The sequence below is a fragment of the Limulus polyphemus genome, unplaced genomic scaffold (assembly GCF_000517525.1).
Source record: "Limulus polyphemus unplaced genomic scaffold, Limulus_polyphemus-2.1.2 Scaffold974, whole genome shotgun sequence".
Classification (NCBI taxonomy): Eukaryota; Metazoa; Arthropoda; class Merostomata; order Xiphosura; family Limulidae; genus Limulus; species Limulus polyphemus.
The window spans coordinates 279781-296474 of record NW_013666584.1 but is presented as its reverse complement, the minus strand read 5'-3'; the positions used below and the strand labels follow the sequence as shown (position 1 = coordinate 296474).

The 16694-nt window shown below is 31.5% G+C and overlaps 2 protein-coding genes across 4 annotated transcripts in view; one reads left to right on the top strand and one right to left on the bottom strand.

Moving 5' to 3' along the window:
- Positions 1 to 8600, bottom strand: part of LOC106461507 (endoplasmic reticulum-Golgi intermediate compartment protein 1-like) — a 54822-nt gene extending 46222 nt beyond the window's left edge. The window contains exons 1-2 of one of the 3 annotated variants that reach the window (XM_013921328.2): positions 8461 to 8600; positions 3191 to 3290 (exon numbers count right to left, since the gene is read on the bottom strand). In XM_013921328.2, the coding sequence (XP_013776782.1) occupies positions 3191 to 3210 (20 nt within the window). In that variant the 5' untranslated portion in view covers positions 3211 to 3290; positions 8461 to 8600. Of the gene's footprint in view, positions 1 to 3190; positions 3291 to 7985; positions 8005 to 8392 lie in introns of those variants that run through there. The other 2 variants (XM_013921329.2, XM_022388479.1) reach the window with 2 other exon arrangements.
- A 391-nt stretch (positions 8601 to 8991) lies between these two features.
- The window catches only part of LOC106461504 (dual specificity protein phosphatase 1-like), an 11980-nt gene continuing 4277 nt past the window's right edge, over positions 8992 to 16694 (top strand). Inside the window, exons 1-2 of the mRNA XM_013921326.2 lie at positions 8992 to 9584; positions 14687 to 15154. Coding sequence (XP_013776780.2) covers positions 9116 to 9584; positions 14687 to 15154 — 937 coding nt within the window. The 5' untranslated portion in view covers positions 8992 to 9115. The remainder of the gene's footprint in view (positions 9585 to 14686; positions 15155 to 16694) is intronic.

Below are 16694 nucleotides of genomic sequence, written 5' to 3'. Positions count from 1 at the left end.
AATATATATATATATATATATATATATATATATCAGAATAATAACAACGAAGTGTATCCTCTGTAACAAATTTACTATAAGTACTTAATGAGATACATCAATTACACAAGAAAAATAAAACGTATAATAATTTTAAAAAGAACAAATTTTAAAACAAAAAATCACAAGTTTGCTTTTCTTTTTAAACTTGTGACATTGTATTTCATTTGAAGAGTCTACAATTTAGGATTGTGACAAATATTTGGTTGGTACTCAGCCTATTTGGATGCTTTGCCAGATATTACTGCCTATTCCACAGTAAAACTTTTCATATTTACCAAGGAGTAAAACTAAAATGTATTATAAGTAGGAAATCATAGAAACATAACCAACAAACACACACATAAGGACAATTAATTAATAACTTTATTAATGTTGAACAGTTATAACGTTACCAAGTTTAATTATTTTTTTACTAAAGATTACAAAAAATAATTTAACAAACTCAGATATCAGTAACTCTGATTTGTGTTTGTGTTTGCATGAATCCATTTACTTGTGATATTTTCCAAAGCATATGATCCTGCTTTCTTATGTGAAATAAACACACTTTATTAAACTTGGCAAAATAAAATAATTTTTGTATAGTGAGTGAATATTAGTTTTCTAAGCAATCGTCTTCATCTTTATTAACATAATTGAACCTATTTTAACCAGTCTTTTACTAAATAATTAGCCATCAGCAACCCTTGTTTTTTTTGCTTTTTTAATATTCATTTCCATGAGGCACTGTGTTTTCTTATTAATACACATTTACCAATCACTTCCCAGAAAAAAGTCTTTGGTAAGTTTATGTATTTTTTTTAGATTCTTGCAAAACTACACTCATAACAGTATATTATACCGATCTTATCACAGATTTACTGAAAGCACACTGCAAAGTTTACTTTCTCATTCAGTACTTAAAATTTAAGGAATATGAAGCTTAATAAAACACTGGACATATCCAATTAAGATTACACTCTTCACAAAATTATCTCTGAAAGTGGTACACACTAGACAGGTCTAACTACGATACGAGTATTCACCTGGAATTATTATATGATTTTATGTTAAAAGTATTTTTATTACATCCAACTTAGCCTGTAATTTACCTTTTTCCAGAATATCACATTCACCCATATGTTCCAATGTCCTATGAAACTAATAAAACTATATAAAGATACATATATAACTACTAGGTAGCCAGATATTCAGTTTTTGAATGGAACACCATCTGTTACATCTCTAGATATCCTGAACACTGGGTTTAAAATAATGTAACTACAATGTGCATACAATTAAATGGTTATCTCAACATCCTTCTTGAACACTAAGGAATTGAAACCACATGAGGTCAGCTATGACAGTGATATATCTCTTAGGATTAATCAATATATATCTTAAAAAATTATCATTTTCATTAAAATGGCTCAATATGTGAAGTAATGTTATGTTTTTGTTTTTTTTCCTTTACTTTTGAGTTTAAATTTTCAAATGGAAAAACTGACATGGAACAAGATTACTAGACATTATCTCCAAAGCTCAAAGTCGTGGAAAAGAAGTGGTGATTACATTAAACAAGTGTTTGTGCATAATTTGACTTTTTTTATTTTAACTTTTAACATTTCAACAAATACTGTAGTTTGTCATACTTCAATTACAAGGTTTCAAATAGGTACATGTGGTTTCACTTAGGTTCTTTTTTGTCCATCCTGTACATTTAAACACTAAACATATACAAGTTACAGTATTTGTTATTTAACACATGTTCAAACAGGACATACTGATATATACATATATAACTAACTGTTTATAAAACTTATGAAACTGCTTTATACAAGTATGCAAACAATTGCATTTTTAACTATATTTATAGACACACAGATGACAAAACACAATTACTCGCATACTTGTGCAAAGGAGTTTCGTGAATCTTATAAGCAGCTACTTCTAAAACATTTTCTTGTAAATATAAATTAATCAATATATATATATATTAAGGATGCACTCATTTATTCCTGACAATGAAGATTACATTAAGAAGTTGTTTTTATCAGTATTTTACTGAAAGACACATTAATGAAATACTTTATATACACCGTTCGGTATTTTCTTGTTTCACATATTAAACTATGGACTCTTAGTAATAGTTGTATGGTTTCTTTCTTTCCAATAAATATATTAATATTACCCATGTCTTCCATCTTGTATTGTTGAAATGTGACTCGTATCATCTTCTAGTATGTTCGGTATGTACATAAAAGTTTCCCTTACAATTAATACTTAACTGAATTTTTGTTATACTGTAAAAAAAAAGTAATGAAAAAATGAAACAGCATATGCTATATTAATACTAAACTACCAGAAACATACAAAACATTTGTGGTCAAATTGGTATCTTTATTGCAACAGTACTTCTTTAAATACCAGATTTCTACAATAATATGAATTCTAATTGAAGACACCATAATCTACGAGTCCACTTGTCTTAGGCCTAACAGTAGTTAAACCTTTATTAAATACAGCCTATTTTTAATAGAGATAAGTTAACACTGTAACTTATATACAATTTTAGTTAGGGCTAAACTTTACCACACATAATAATATCAGTAACTAAGCTTCTAATGTTATTCTATGATCTAATGACAGACCTTTTTTAAAAACGTTTATAAACTTTTAATATGTTGTACAAAATATCAACTGAAGTATATTTACATTAGATAATTCATAAAGTTTAAAACAGCATGCAAGCTATTTTCACAAAATGATACTGAATATATTTAATCCTTTAAAAACTGTCAGCTTAACCCTAAGAACTTTCTTTGTAAGCAATCAATCATTTATTATGCTTACTAGCAAAAAAAAATACATTTTTCTACAAGGAAATGTCCTCCTAATTTTCTTAATGACAAATTATTTAAAAAAAACTCAATTTATATTCAAGTAAACACTTGAATTTTATGTTCTATAAAACATAATTAATCATTAATTGCTAGACTACGGCCACCTAGGACATGTTTGTTTTTGGTCAGAATAATTATTAAACTGTTTAGCATTCAATAAACAAATCTATAAATTCTATCCATTAAAATATTTTTTCTTTCAATTTTATTCCAGAAACAAAAAATAAGCAATGCCATTTACAGAATTTATCTTACAATCTGTTTACCTTCTCACATCAAATGCCATTATTATTGTGTTGCTTCTGTAGCAAAGTGGTAACTTCTGGATGTCCTCTAGCAATTATGTTTATACTTTAGAGATGGGTCCTAAAAATAAATGAAAAATAACAATAAGACTAATAATTTGCTGACACTCACTTATTGTCAAATATCTGACAAAAAAATCAATTTTACAGACACACACATAAAATACAAACTTTTACAAAGAAGTTAAAAAAGAAACAAGTCACCATTACCATACTTTTATAACAGGAAAACAGACATAACCACACATGTGCTTTTATTTCAAAATCAAGAAAGAACTTCATTCTATTTGGACTTTGAATATTGATGAGCTACAACAACTATAATGATTATAATAATTAATAATAATAATTTCAAACAAAATATAGTATCCCAAATTATAAGTAATATAAATTACCATATTGTAAGCTTATCAATATTCATGATCATGAAATTATAAACTGCAGAATGACACTAAATAAGAATGACAATGAAAATTTTTCCAGTGCAAAAGTTTCACCGAACTTGAAAACAAATCAGTCTCGTAATTCACTATTACTCATTTTTTAAGTTGTGTGAGAGGTGATCGTAGCTCATTAATATTCAAATTTTTGGACTGCTGGGTATTTAATACTTGAAAGGCCATTCCCAGCTGCCAGATATCTAGCCGTTGCATAAAAAAGAAATAAGCTGGTGATTTTATTGAGGTATATGTACTGCAAGTTATTAAGTTTGAGCTTAATAATTTATAAGAAAATGAATGAAAAAAATATGTTAGGAAGCCTAGATCCCCTTGACCTAAATTCATTTTTAAATATAGTGATTATTACTTCTTGCCCAACGAATATTAATTTTGGAAACAGTTTTTTTCTTAATTGTTTTCTTCTAGTAATATTGGGATTAAAATTGAGTGTGAAATACATACAGACTTTAACCCCAGTGTTATGCAAGAAAACAGCTACCTTCAAATTCTTAGAATCAATATTTCTATAAATAGATCTCAGAACTATGCTCTTTGACATCTAGCCCTTTTCAATGCAATCAAACACTCCCATGAAAAGTTTCAAACTTTATCAATAACCAAACTTAAATCCTTATCGCTATCAAAAACACAAGTTAATAATTTTCACAATAAAAATAGCTCTGTCACCCAGCAACTGATCTTCCAAAGCAGAAACTTAGTATATGTAACATACACGAGAGTATTTCGAACCTTTTCATTCCACCAGAAAAACAGCCACTCATAAAATACTGTCTAAAGTCCTGACAATTTTTAGCTTTAAAATCTAATTATTTTATGTTCTTTATTTTCAATGCTATGCCTTAAACAGCAAAAGTATAAAGATCCTTTTTATAAGACTAATATTCTTAATATAACAAGTTTTTTCCATAAGCTTAGAATCATCAGCAAGTTTTGAAATATTCCTGTTCAAAATATGGTCTAAATTTCTGATATATTCAATGAATAACAATGGTACAAAAACAGACCTTCTGAAGGTTACCACTAGTAATAATTTTCAAAATGTAAAGATTCCCATTTTTTCACCAGCCTCCGTTTTCTAAAACTATATCAGTTCCCTTCCACTTCAAAATAACTATTACATAAAAATTCATTAGCCAAGAGCCCTTCTACTTACAGACTTGTAGTGAAAATAGACTTACCACAATATCTAAACTCTAGTTTCCACTCTCCATATATCAAATGTAAAATTACATATAGTTATGCCTAAAAAAAAGCTGCCATGACAAGAAGTTACAAAATACATAGATATTTTAAGAAATACTGCATTATATGACCCAAATATTATATAATCTCATTACTATCAATATGCACACCAAAAAGGAACTGGTAACATTTCACACAAAGTCTCATTCAAAGAATCCTGTTGTTGTTTATCCTTCATAATTATAAAGCAACATCCCTTTATCTTTGAAAAAAACTCTTTCTTGTTCTACTTAACAACTGCATGAAAATTATTTTTCTACTCAGTAAAACAAAAACCTAAAGTATTTTGACTTAATGCTAAGGTCAATTATAATCAACATCTATAAAACGGTCCCTGCAAAAATGCTGTGAAAACTTCAAATTTATAGTCTTTTGGCAATGCTTGAGTCTTTATAAAAATGCCACAGTGCACCATTTCAAACAGCTTGTAAAAACATGGTGTCACCCTAAGTACTTTTTCTTATTCTTACTTTCTTCCAACAGAAATGAAAAAATTTACCGCTAAGTTACCATTATTACTCCCTGAAAATAACTTCATTTTTAGCCATATTATGCAGACAAGTCTATTACTATCCATAGTAGTATTTTATTTTTTACATCACTTATAACTTAAGGTCAAAAAGGGACCCACTGACCCATCTAGACCACCCACACCACAAAATTAAACTTTAAAATAAAAACAAGAGGGAATCCTTAATAGCCACAGCACTTGAAATTCTGTTAGGTAGGATTAGAGTAAATTAATCAATAAGACCTTTAAAGTAAATTAATCTATGAGACCATGGGCATGGTCAAGTACATCAATCGAAAATGTTTGACCTCCTGAGTCCAAAACTGTAATTATATCTCAAATCTATCAAGAGATGACAGAGCTATGCCGTTGTTAATAAAGCAATCAAAGCTAGTTTTTAATCATTCAAATATTTATCAAACCTTCCCTCAAACTCTCATAAATTAACTGCATCCACCACATTCTGAAGGCAACACATTCTAAAATCAACTACCCCGTTAGAAAAATATAGCTGTCTTAACTGAAGATGACTACTACCCTGCCAAAATTTATATTTGTGTCCCCTAGTCCTTTCTTTCTCCCCATTAAGCATAAAAACGATAACACGTCAACACTATCAATCTCCTTATTGGGAAAACAGGAGTAATTATAACAATAGAAGCAACAGAAGAAATAAGAATGTTGTTATATTTTTTAACATGAACAAATCATAAATGTAGCATACTGGCAAAATTTATGATTATATCTATAAACAGAATTATGACTATTTGTTGTGAGAGTATAATTTTCTCTCACTGAACACTCCATGGTCGTTTGAATACAGTAATCCATTGAACTTAACTTGAATTCTCAATTTGTCTTCGGATGGGAGGTACTACCAGGTTGACAATAAAGTCTTCACACATGCAACAGTCTGTGTATCTTGACATAAAGACAATCAATGCACATTTGTGTCTGGAAAAATAGAAGCTGAGAAGTGGCTATGATGAGTGGGATCTTGACGTAGCATTTTTGAAAAAGGGCTCTTATGAAGACTTCATTATTTTTAAAATGAACAGCCAGGGCTCTTATGAAGACTTCATTATTTTTAAAATGAACAGCCATTAGCTTAAAACTGTAAGAATTACTAATGTCATTCCATATCAAAAAGTCCAAATTAGCATTTCACCTCTACTTTTCAAAACTTTTATGATAAATATAACCAGAAACAATTTTCAAAACCCCAAACCAAACATTCTTCCAAATAATCAAACCTCAAATCTATTGGCTTCACATCTTATAAACTTCAAGACCCTTCTCAAAGAGTATCCCTCACCTTTACATTATCTAAATATAGTTTTAAACACTCAGTAATATTTAGTGTTTTTTCCAAACATTTCCAAGCCTATGAAAGTTAAACCTATAATTCACAGAACTCCCTTCCATTAACCTGTTGAAAAGATTTTACTTGTCACATAAATTTTGACTAAAGGAATTTTAATTGTTATATACATATATACAAACACACACACATAAACATGGTGTTACCTAAGCACTTTTTGATATTCCTACTTTCTTGCTATAGAAACAACAACAAAAAACTTTACCACTAAGTTACCATTATTTCTCGCCTCAAAATAAGTTAACCATGCACAATAATTTCACTATGGCATTTTTATAAAGACTCAAGCACTGCCAAAGGACTCTGTATATTTGCACGTTTCACAGCAATATATATATATAGATATATACACAGAAATATTATTAAGGAGAATAATTGTTTCAATTTTTGCAATTTATGATATAATGAAACTAAAGATTGATGACAAATGCATTATTACTAAATAACGACATATACCATAACATTTAAATATATACATTTCATTGCAAATGTATCTAGCTACAATTTACAAATAAAAACAGCCATATAAGAAGTATTTCAAAATAATGGTTTTTTTCTTAACGGTTTTAAACAAAGCCTTTATCTCATATTAAAAAGTTCCATAAAATTAGGCCTTACAAGTACAAGTATGCCACATTAACTTGTCTGAAAACTTGAAAGTACATTATTATACTAAATTCAAACTTCATACTACTAGGATGAAATAGTGCCTCCAGTGGCAAAGCTTTATATTTACACATGCTAGAAACTGGGTTTCGATACTTGTGGTTGGGCAAAGCCCATTATGTAGCTTTGTGCTTAACTATAAACAAAAAATATTTCACTGTTATATAACCAAGTGACTTGCTTAACATACGAACACTTTCTTCTTATAAATTTAGTATTATAAGGAATACTAAAATAACGTAAATAGAACAAGGCTAATGTTGCAAATCCAAAACCGTAAGCCTAAATATATAAATAATACATGCCATAAACGTAAAAGGTGTGTATCACTAAGATAAATTACTAATAATAATTAGTAAGCCCCATCTTAGATTCCTTTTTAACAAATGTTAATTTAGAACTATTGTATTATTATATATCGGTATTTAATTATTAAGTTAATAGCTTAAAATTCAACATGTTGATGTGTAATTTTTTTTAAATTTAATCACATACCTGATCTAGAGACCAAGTTCTAAGGCCAGCATATTGCCATACTATTACTATTAAGTCTTACTATGTTACTGTTAGTCAACGTGCTTATAACGTATAAAGTTTGATTAAACACTTAGAATTGGTATTATTGTGGAAAATACAGTTACGATACTGTCCATACCAGTAGCATGAATTTTGCCATTTGAGTTGGTCATACATAGTCTCATAGTCGTACTGAGATTCTGTCAGTCATACTACTAGTAATAGTAGTATTACTATTAGTATTAGACATTGTCAATACACTGTGTTACAATCTAGATTAAATTTTCAATACTACTATTTTTAAGTTGTTGAATGCTTTGCCAGAAAAACGAACAAAATTTGCGAATTGAGTACATGATAAAAGATGAACATCTTTGAAACCATACCTTATAAATCTTGTCAACTTAAGCAACTAGTGTAGATTTACAAGTAAACTGTAAACGTTACAACTTACAAAATTCAGTCCTAACAAGTCTCCATGACATGCATAGTTTACACGTTTAGGCCCACGTGCTCTCTTGTAATTGGTTAATAAAAAACATGCTAAGCAAAGTTAACTTTAGAGAAAGTAATATAGAAAAAACAGTTTTATATTAAAATATGTTAAAATAAAAAATAAGTTTTAAAAATCTATATTATTATTTAAATATGTATAAATTGCCATCAGTATTTTACGCAAAATGTCGTATCTAATTATCTGACATAGCAGAGGGACTATGTAGTGTTCTTCCGTTCTAACGATAATTTAAATAAAATATTTTCCTCACAAAAGATTTTATTCCTATATAATAATATCTTAAAAATGAAATACCTGATTACTAAAAGACGATTAAAAAACTATCCCTAAGTAAAAAGTAACGTAAATGTGTGCACTTTATTTTGATGCGGCTGAATACCACATCTTCCAAAGTGTAGCTTGTTTCATTCATAAACCCATAAAAACACGTCAATGAAACGTAGAATATAGTACGTCTGCTGAGGTCGTTTGAAAGTGGCTGTGTATGAAAGATTATGAAGTGAATTGACACGGAGTGTTGAAATACTATTTTATTCAGAGTTTTTATTATTGTTGTAATTTGCTTTATTTTTGACAAAGAAATATATCATTCATGCCTGTCTTCCTTGTCGACGGAACAAGACGTTCAAGACAGAAACGTCTAGGCTGTGACGTTGAGAATATGTCGTTGAAGTTAAACCTCTTAACTATGGAGCAGCTACAACAATATCTTGAGGATGAATGTTATAAAAATCACGGAGAAAATTTGTTGCCGTTTTTGCTTTTAGACTGTCGCCCATTTTTATCCTATACGGAGTGTCACATTATGACAGCAGTTAATGTTCATTGTCCAGCGTTACTACGAAGACGCTCCGGTGGACGATTACCTTTAAGAACAATAATTCCTAATTCAGAAATAAGGGAAAAAGTTCTTCGTGGTGAATATTCTCACGTAATTTTGTACAGTGAACACGGACAAGAGACATACTTGTGGGGAAACTCTCCCGAGGAAGCTGTAGTAAATTCTGTAGCTAGATGTCTCAGCTTTGAAGCCGGGATTAAACGTTTATACTATTTATCTGGTGAGTACATATATTGTAATTTTAAATCTTAAATTATAAATACCAAATATTGTTTAAAGTGTATACGAACAACCTAAATGATAGTTTAAATTCCAGCACTCATAAATTTTAATGGCTTGCCTGAAAGTATATTCACGTTATTTTCAAGCTGTAGTATAACGGGAACATGGAAATTTAAATTTTTTTCTGGCAGAGCACAGATGTCTTATCATAAATTAATAATATAACTTGAAAATAAAAACATGATTATTCACTTCATTATTATTTTGTGAACACTAAGGTTAAAAAGTAAAATAATATAAGTAAAATGATTAGCTTTGAAACCAATCAACTAAAATCACAAAGTTTTCTTGTCTAACAGAAAATAAAATAATTCTTAAAAGTTCTTTTTAGAAATTCCTAAGTTCAAACACAGTAAACAACAACAAAAAAAAACTTGGTAATAGGGGTTTTAATGTACGTAGCTTATCCGTACCGTTAAAATAATAACGTCAATTTTATAATAAGTGGACACTTTTTCAACCAATGTTACATCGTACATGCAACTAAAACAAATCCAAAAATGTTTATTTTAATTGTTTTTTACTGTCATTTCAATAATACTTTTTTGGCTTGGAACATTGTAACGCATATACTGAGGAGTTGAGCATGAAATGCTCCTAAATTTGATTGTCAATTTGTAGATTTATATCCCAGATTCTTCTGAGTTTGATACATATTATTTTCTAAAGGTGTTAATCATCCTAGGATGTATACAGCTGTTTTTAAGACTACCTTCAAACAATAAACTTTTTCTAACATGGGTTAGATCATATTTGGGAGTTAAAAGTGACACGGGGCGATACCATCCTTAAAAATTTCCGTGTTTAACATAATTGTCTTAACTTGGATGTTTCGAATATAGATAACATTGATGGCACATTTCACGTTCATCTTTTACGTCTACGTACTTTAAGAAATGCGCTTACACTTATGTAAACACTTAGCGCAAGTTGGTACATCTAGTACCAGCTTTCCACTCTTAACGTAGTGGTACCGTAACGTACCCACGTGAACGTTGCATCTCGCCCAACTGATTTATAATAAGGCTGCTAGTGTGTGGCATATACATGTACACTGCTGTATTTCATTCATTCCCGGCGTGGTCTCTGACGTGAAACCTCGTCGTAATATTTTCTAATAGGAAAATCTAGGACATCGTTAGCTTTGGGGAGCAGTGAAGCATGACAAGGATAAAATGACCTTGATCTATATCAAACTTCATTCCCAATATATATATACAACAATTTTATAAGTGAATAAAAGATGTATCCAGGTTTGTGTGTGTTTTAATTCACCAATAAAATGTTTGAGCTGTTGTTTTTAAAACGGCCATATTCCTCCTGTATTGATCGTTCTACGTAGAAGTGAGGCGGTACATGTTTGTGTACTATATTATCTCGATGTTCTATGCTCTTACTTTACTATCGATTGGCGCGATTCGCCATTGGTGGCATTACTCGCCTGCTCCGAATGACAACATCCCGCGTGTTTCTGAATGAGAACGTCCTTCGTCTCATTGGTTAAGCCGATTACGGCCTCACAAAAGACATATTTGTAATTACTCGTGTATGGTACACAAAAAAATCTAAAATCAATAAAGTTGCCATGAGAATAATACTCTTGTTATTCTTATTTTGAAAAATCTGCGTGGTGTAATCTGACATTTTCTGATAGCGTTGATGTATATATTGATTTAAAAGTAAAGGGAGATTGGTTGAAATATTTGTCTACAAGTTTCGAGATCGGAAGAAAACAATTGATTCACAAAACAATTGATTTTATACCACACAACTGGACTGATGTTGAAATATCCACTCTTACCTAATCGTATAAAATAACAAACGTGTATGATGTTAGCCAACCCATACATGTAAAAATAGCTGGAGTGAGAATAGAGGACAATGCAGGTTTAGAATAGTTATTTTTCGAAACTCATTGACTCGTTTTTGATAAAGAATGGCGCTGAAGTTAGGTTTCGGTCAGCAGCTCTATGACTGATATATAGCTACACACGTACAAGGCGTGGTATATAATAACTTGCATGTAATGAAGTAGAAACGCAGCTATAGTTAGACTGTTTTAAATTTCGACAAAGCAATTTGGTTCGAATAACTTGTATCCTTTTCACCACAAAAATATTCTTGGTTTTATGATGAGTAAGTCACATTATTGGTTTCCGAAGTATTCAACATAAAGTCCTTTTAGAGAACAGTGTTGCTCTCATAAGGAAAAATTGTATATTCTTGGATCTTTGCCTGTCCCACATAATACATTTTAACTGACGAAAACCGCAATCGTATGAGAAATTCTTTAAGGCATTCATACGTCACAAGGACGACGGTGACGTCACTTGTCCATAGATCGTCGAAAAATGTGTAATTAACTTTAAAAGAAACCGATTATAGATATCAAACCTGGTGACGATTACACTTTCTAGAATGTGTTCACCTTATTACGTTTTCCGGACATGGGCTAGAAATGACGTCACAAACAAAATACACACCCTCCGGTATAGGTTACCTCAAAGTAATGGTGAAAGTATGAAACCATGCGTTATTCTTCCTGCAGACTGACGTGAACACTTTCCGGTGAGTTTAACAGTCTTTTTGATGACATCATTATATAGTCACCGTGAAAGTGAAGTAACTTGCGTTTTAAGAAAATGAAGCTCCAACTCTTAAGCTTATAGGCCTGATCACAGTTTAAATTTTCGTAATCACTGTAGTTTAACAGGAGAACAATTAGATTATAAACACAGTGAACTATAACGACTGGATGGGGCGGGGACATTGTATGAGAGGAAAAGCATCCCATTGTTTAACATAAATGTTTTACGTGTGTTCTTGGCTCTTGTACTACTATAACTTACTGAACTACCATAAAGGTGAAAGCCATGCGGATTAATTATCTGCAACCAGTGAAAGAGTTGATAATTTGAAGTTTTATGTGGTTTTGTAGACAATAAAATGAGAATGTCGAACTTACCAATTTAGATGTAAATAAATAAATGTTAGATTATTGCCAAGAGGATGTTAAACGTGCCACTATTTCACTTCAATAATGTCAATTACGTTTGAGAATGTCGAACTTACCAATTTAGATGTAAATAAATAAATGTTAGATTATTGCCAAGAGGATGTTAAACGTGCCACTATTTCACTTCAATAATGTCAATTACGTTTGATAAAAATACAGGATTTTCGTTATTTACATGTATGATATGGGGTGGTGGTTGTTGGGTAGGAGGGGTTACGGCCAGAGATGTATTTAATCATAATAGGTTTCACTTACCCAACCTTAATTTATAACATTAAGTATTTCTGGTTATTTGTTTTATACCGCAGTGTTCCTTTTGCTTGCTATTAAGTTATTTTAGCTCTGGTCTGCATGGCTATACATTTGACCAGATATCAATAATAATAATGTTAACAGTAATAGATTAGAAGGATATTATAGTGAATTTAGCTGTTTGCAACATAATGCGCGTTGAAAATTGAGATTCCAATAAATAATAATAATGCAAGCTGAACAGTAAACAAAATTCGAATCTCGTTCAGAAACTGTATCACGATGTATTGGAAGAGATAACGTCCCACCCGATTGTTATTAAACAATCAACCACGATGGTTTAAGCTATTTGTAGAAACATTAGAAATATATTGTATTGCAAGTGCCTAATCACAACAATGATAAAGTAGACACATTCCAGTGACGTAATCAATCTTGACATAAGGCGTTAGTAATTATTAGGTACATTTGTTTTGAATACTATTTTAGACGGCCTAAACTTGTTGTTTGAATGTGGTATACGCCAGTGTAAAATGTTTGTTTTCCAATAACGGTTAACGGCTTTGAAAACTATTCTGCTTGTCAAGAATCACAAAAGATGATTCTAATATTTGACATGTTGATAAAATGTATCGGCAATAACATTTTCTTTGACTCCCGTAAACCTAAACAGGGTTGAGTACGTTATATTAAAATAATTTTGAATAAGCAAATCAATAAGTTGCGCGACAGCCGCATCTAATAAGTTGCGGTGTATCAGAACTATGTTTTGACGTTGTTCAGAGTAAGTAGTATGATGCCACGGAAAATTGATCGCTTTTAGGAAGGGTACGTAGCAGCCCTCTCCGCCACATTGTTCCATTACTCAACTAAAAAAAATAAAAAATCTATCGTGGATTTTGAATTTATTTTCAAAACGGGAGTTATCCCTTGCACTTGATTACGTTGGAAAGCAAAGAAATGTGAATACACTTATGGAACCACCATCATCCAGAAAGACTTAACAAGACGTTGTAAGCAACGTGCGGAGTTTTGTAAACAGGTGAGTATCTACGAGCAAAAAACGTTAGTGTGAAAATGAGGCCAACAGAATATTGTTTCACCATGGTGAAGCTTCGAGCCACATCTCTCGTGCAACTGTTACATACTTCGTGTAACTAGAGAATGAAAAGGGTATCATGCTATTTCTACGAGACAAACGGGCGCTGTTGCCCTCCTACACTAGGTTGATTATGAAAAGTGGTGTGCTTGGGCATGAGATCATTGCGACAGATACTTTTGCAATGGAAAATACACTGCAGGGTATTGTCAAGAGTGCAGTTGTCAGAAATGCGACAGATACTTTTGCAATGGAAAATACACTGCAGGGTATTGTCAAGAGTGCAGTTGTCAGAAAGCATGACCGGAAGTAGCGAAATGGACTGTAACGAAGTGGTTAAATTTCAAAATCCTTTTAATGTAACGTACTCAATCTCTGTGTACTAGAGCAGCAAAAAATGACCGTTAGTATTACTTTTTGAATGACATAATGACAAGGATATAAAATTAAAGAAACTGACTTGAATCAACAGTTTTATTTGCCATTCTATTAGTTACTGTACTTTTAACTCCTGCTACTTTACCTTAAGAGGTAGATGTTTAAAGATACACAAGTTGATTCGACTTATTATTTATAGTTTTTAAAATGTGCTCTTAAACTTATTTCCGAAGAATTGTTTAAAATATATTATTTGTAGTAGTTAGAATTACTAATTCGATATAATTTTAAATAGGAGGAATGCGAGATTTCCGCCCCCGCTACCCTCATCTTTGTACTAAAAGCAGCTCTCTTGTGGTTGGTGATGACACGCCCAGAAGCACGAATAACTGGACATCTGAACGTTCTCAAAGTGACCATGTACATAGTAGTACTACCGAAGTGATGAAAATATGGACACTGAACTCCGTCGTCAAAACAAAGCCCAATTCTTCTGTAACTGACACACAGACCTCTCATGTACTATTCCCGGCGCATGAGCAGGAAGAGCCTGTGCAAATTTTATCTTACCTGTTCCTGGGGAGTGCTTACCACGCTTCCAGTAAAGCTACTCTTCAGCACTTGGGAATTACTGCTTTACTGAATGTCTCCCAGACGTGTCCCAACCACTTTGAAAACGATTTCACCTACAAAATAATACCAGTCAAAGACTCTGGAAGCGAAAATATAGCTTCTTGCTTTAACGAGGCTATAGAATTTATTGGTGAGTATATATTTTCAAGTATTGTTATTTGTATACGAAGGGTTACAATTTAAACAATTATGGTAAAGTTCAAAGTATATGTTAAACAAGATGAACATCGTGCATTTTTCTTAATACGTAATGTTAATAACCTGCTTTTGTCAAAAGAAAAACCCTCCTTGTGTGTATGTATGCGTTTCCTGTTCCTCTTATTATTAGATTTTTTAAATAAATGGTAAACATATGCACGTACTTGAATATCTTTCAACCAAATTCAATCGACAGATGGCGCTACATATCGATGGATAGACGCGACAGTTTCTATAGGTAAAGTATATACTTTATACAGGTATAACATAAAGAGCAAACAAACAACGGTATTGAAAAATTATGAATTTTAAAATGAAGTAGCGATCCTACTACAGAAAGTGAAACAAAAAATTAAAACCACAATCACATTTATAAAATTTAATCTCTACTTTGGCAGCTTTACACACTTCTCTGTAGGCCGACGTAAGGATTACATTTCATGAATTTTAGTTTTAATTCCTGTAAAAGGGATAGCTATCGGGGATATGGCTATACTGAAAGTTTATAGATGTTGTGTCCATTTCATGGACATATAAAACTGAGCAAATAAACTGGAAAAATATGGATTGAAGATAGCTTTAAAATCTATCAACTTAGTATCACTTGTTTGTGTACTTTTTATTGCATTTATTTTGTTGTTGTGGATACTACTTATAGCAATCCCCACATTCCGTTAAAATTTTAATTTTTCCCCTCGTTTATTAATAATAGAAGCTTCAACTTGTGTTAAAGTGAATTTTGGCGGATGTACTAGCTACCCTGAACAAATTGTTGTAGAATAGATGTCGTTTGTTCTCGTTTTCCCGGAAACCGTTAGGAGTACTTCCTCCTATATATAAACATAACGGTTACTTGTCGATTAAAGTAATTGGTTGCGACCTCCGAATCTCGGAAACACGTTGATTTCGTCGACTAAATCGTGGGAATGGCAGAGTTATGATCATGGAACGAACGGATGTCATTAAAATGTATCGCCCCGGACTATCATCCCTGGTAGCATCGGATACAGGGACTCCATTGACCGTTATTAGTCCCCACCCGTGACAAATCCTGTTTAGACTCGTACCTTAGTTTGTGTAGAATAGGTACAAGAGAAGCGGAAGACCCGTTAGACATTTTTTTTTTTTATATAGTATCATCCGCCCATAATAAACACAATACAAAGAGCATGTTGCGAATTGTGAAATATTTATAATTGTTCAGCATGTCTGGACCGCATTAATATTTTATTGCACTTGGACAATTACTCGAGTGAAATTAGAGGAAAAACACTTTAAATGATTTAGAACTAAATACTAGGTACCGTATTCTTCTGTGTATAGGACGCAAGCAGATTTTGACATCAAATTTTGGGGTAAAAAAGTGCGTCCTATACACAGAAGGTATGAATAATTATATATATGTATGTGTGTATGTGTATATGTATGTGTGTATGTGTATATGTATGTGTGTATGTGTATATGTATGTGTG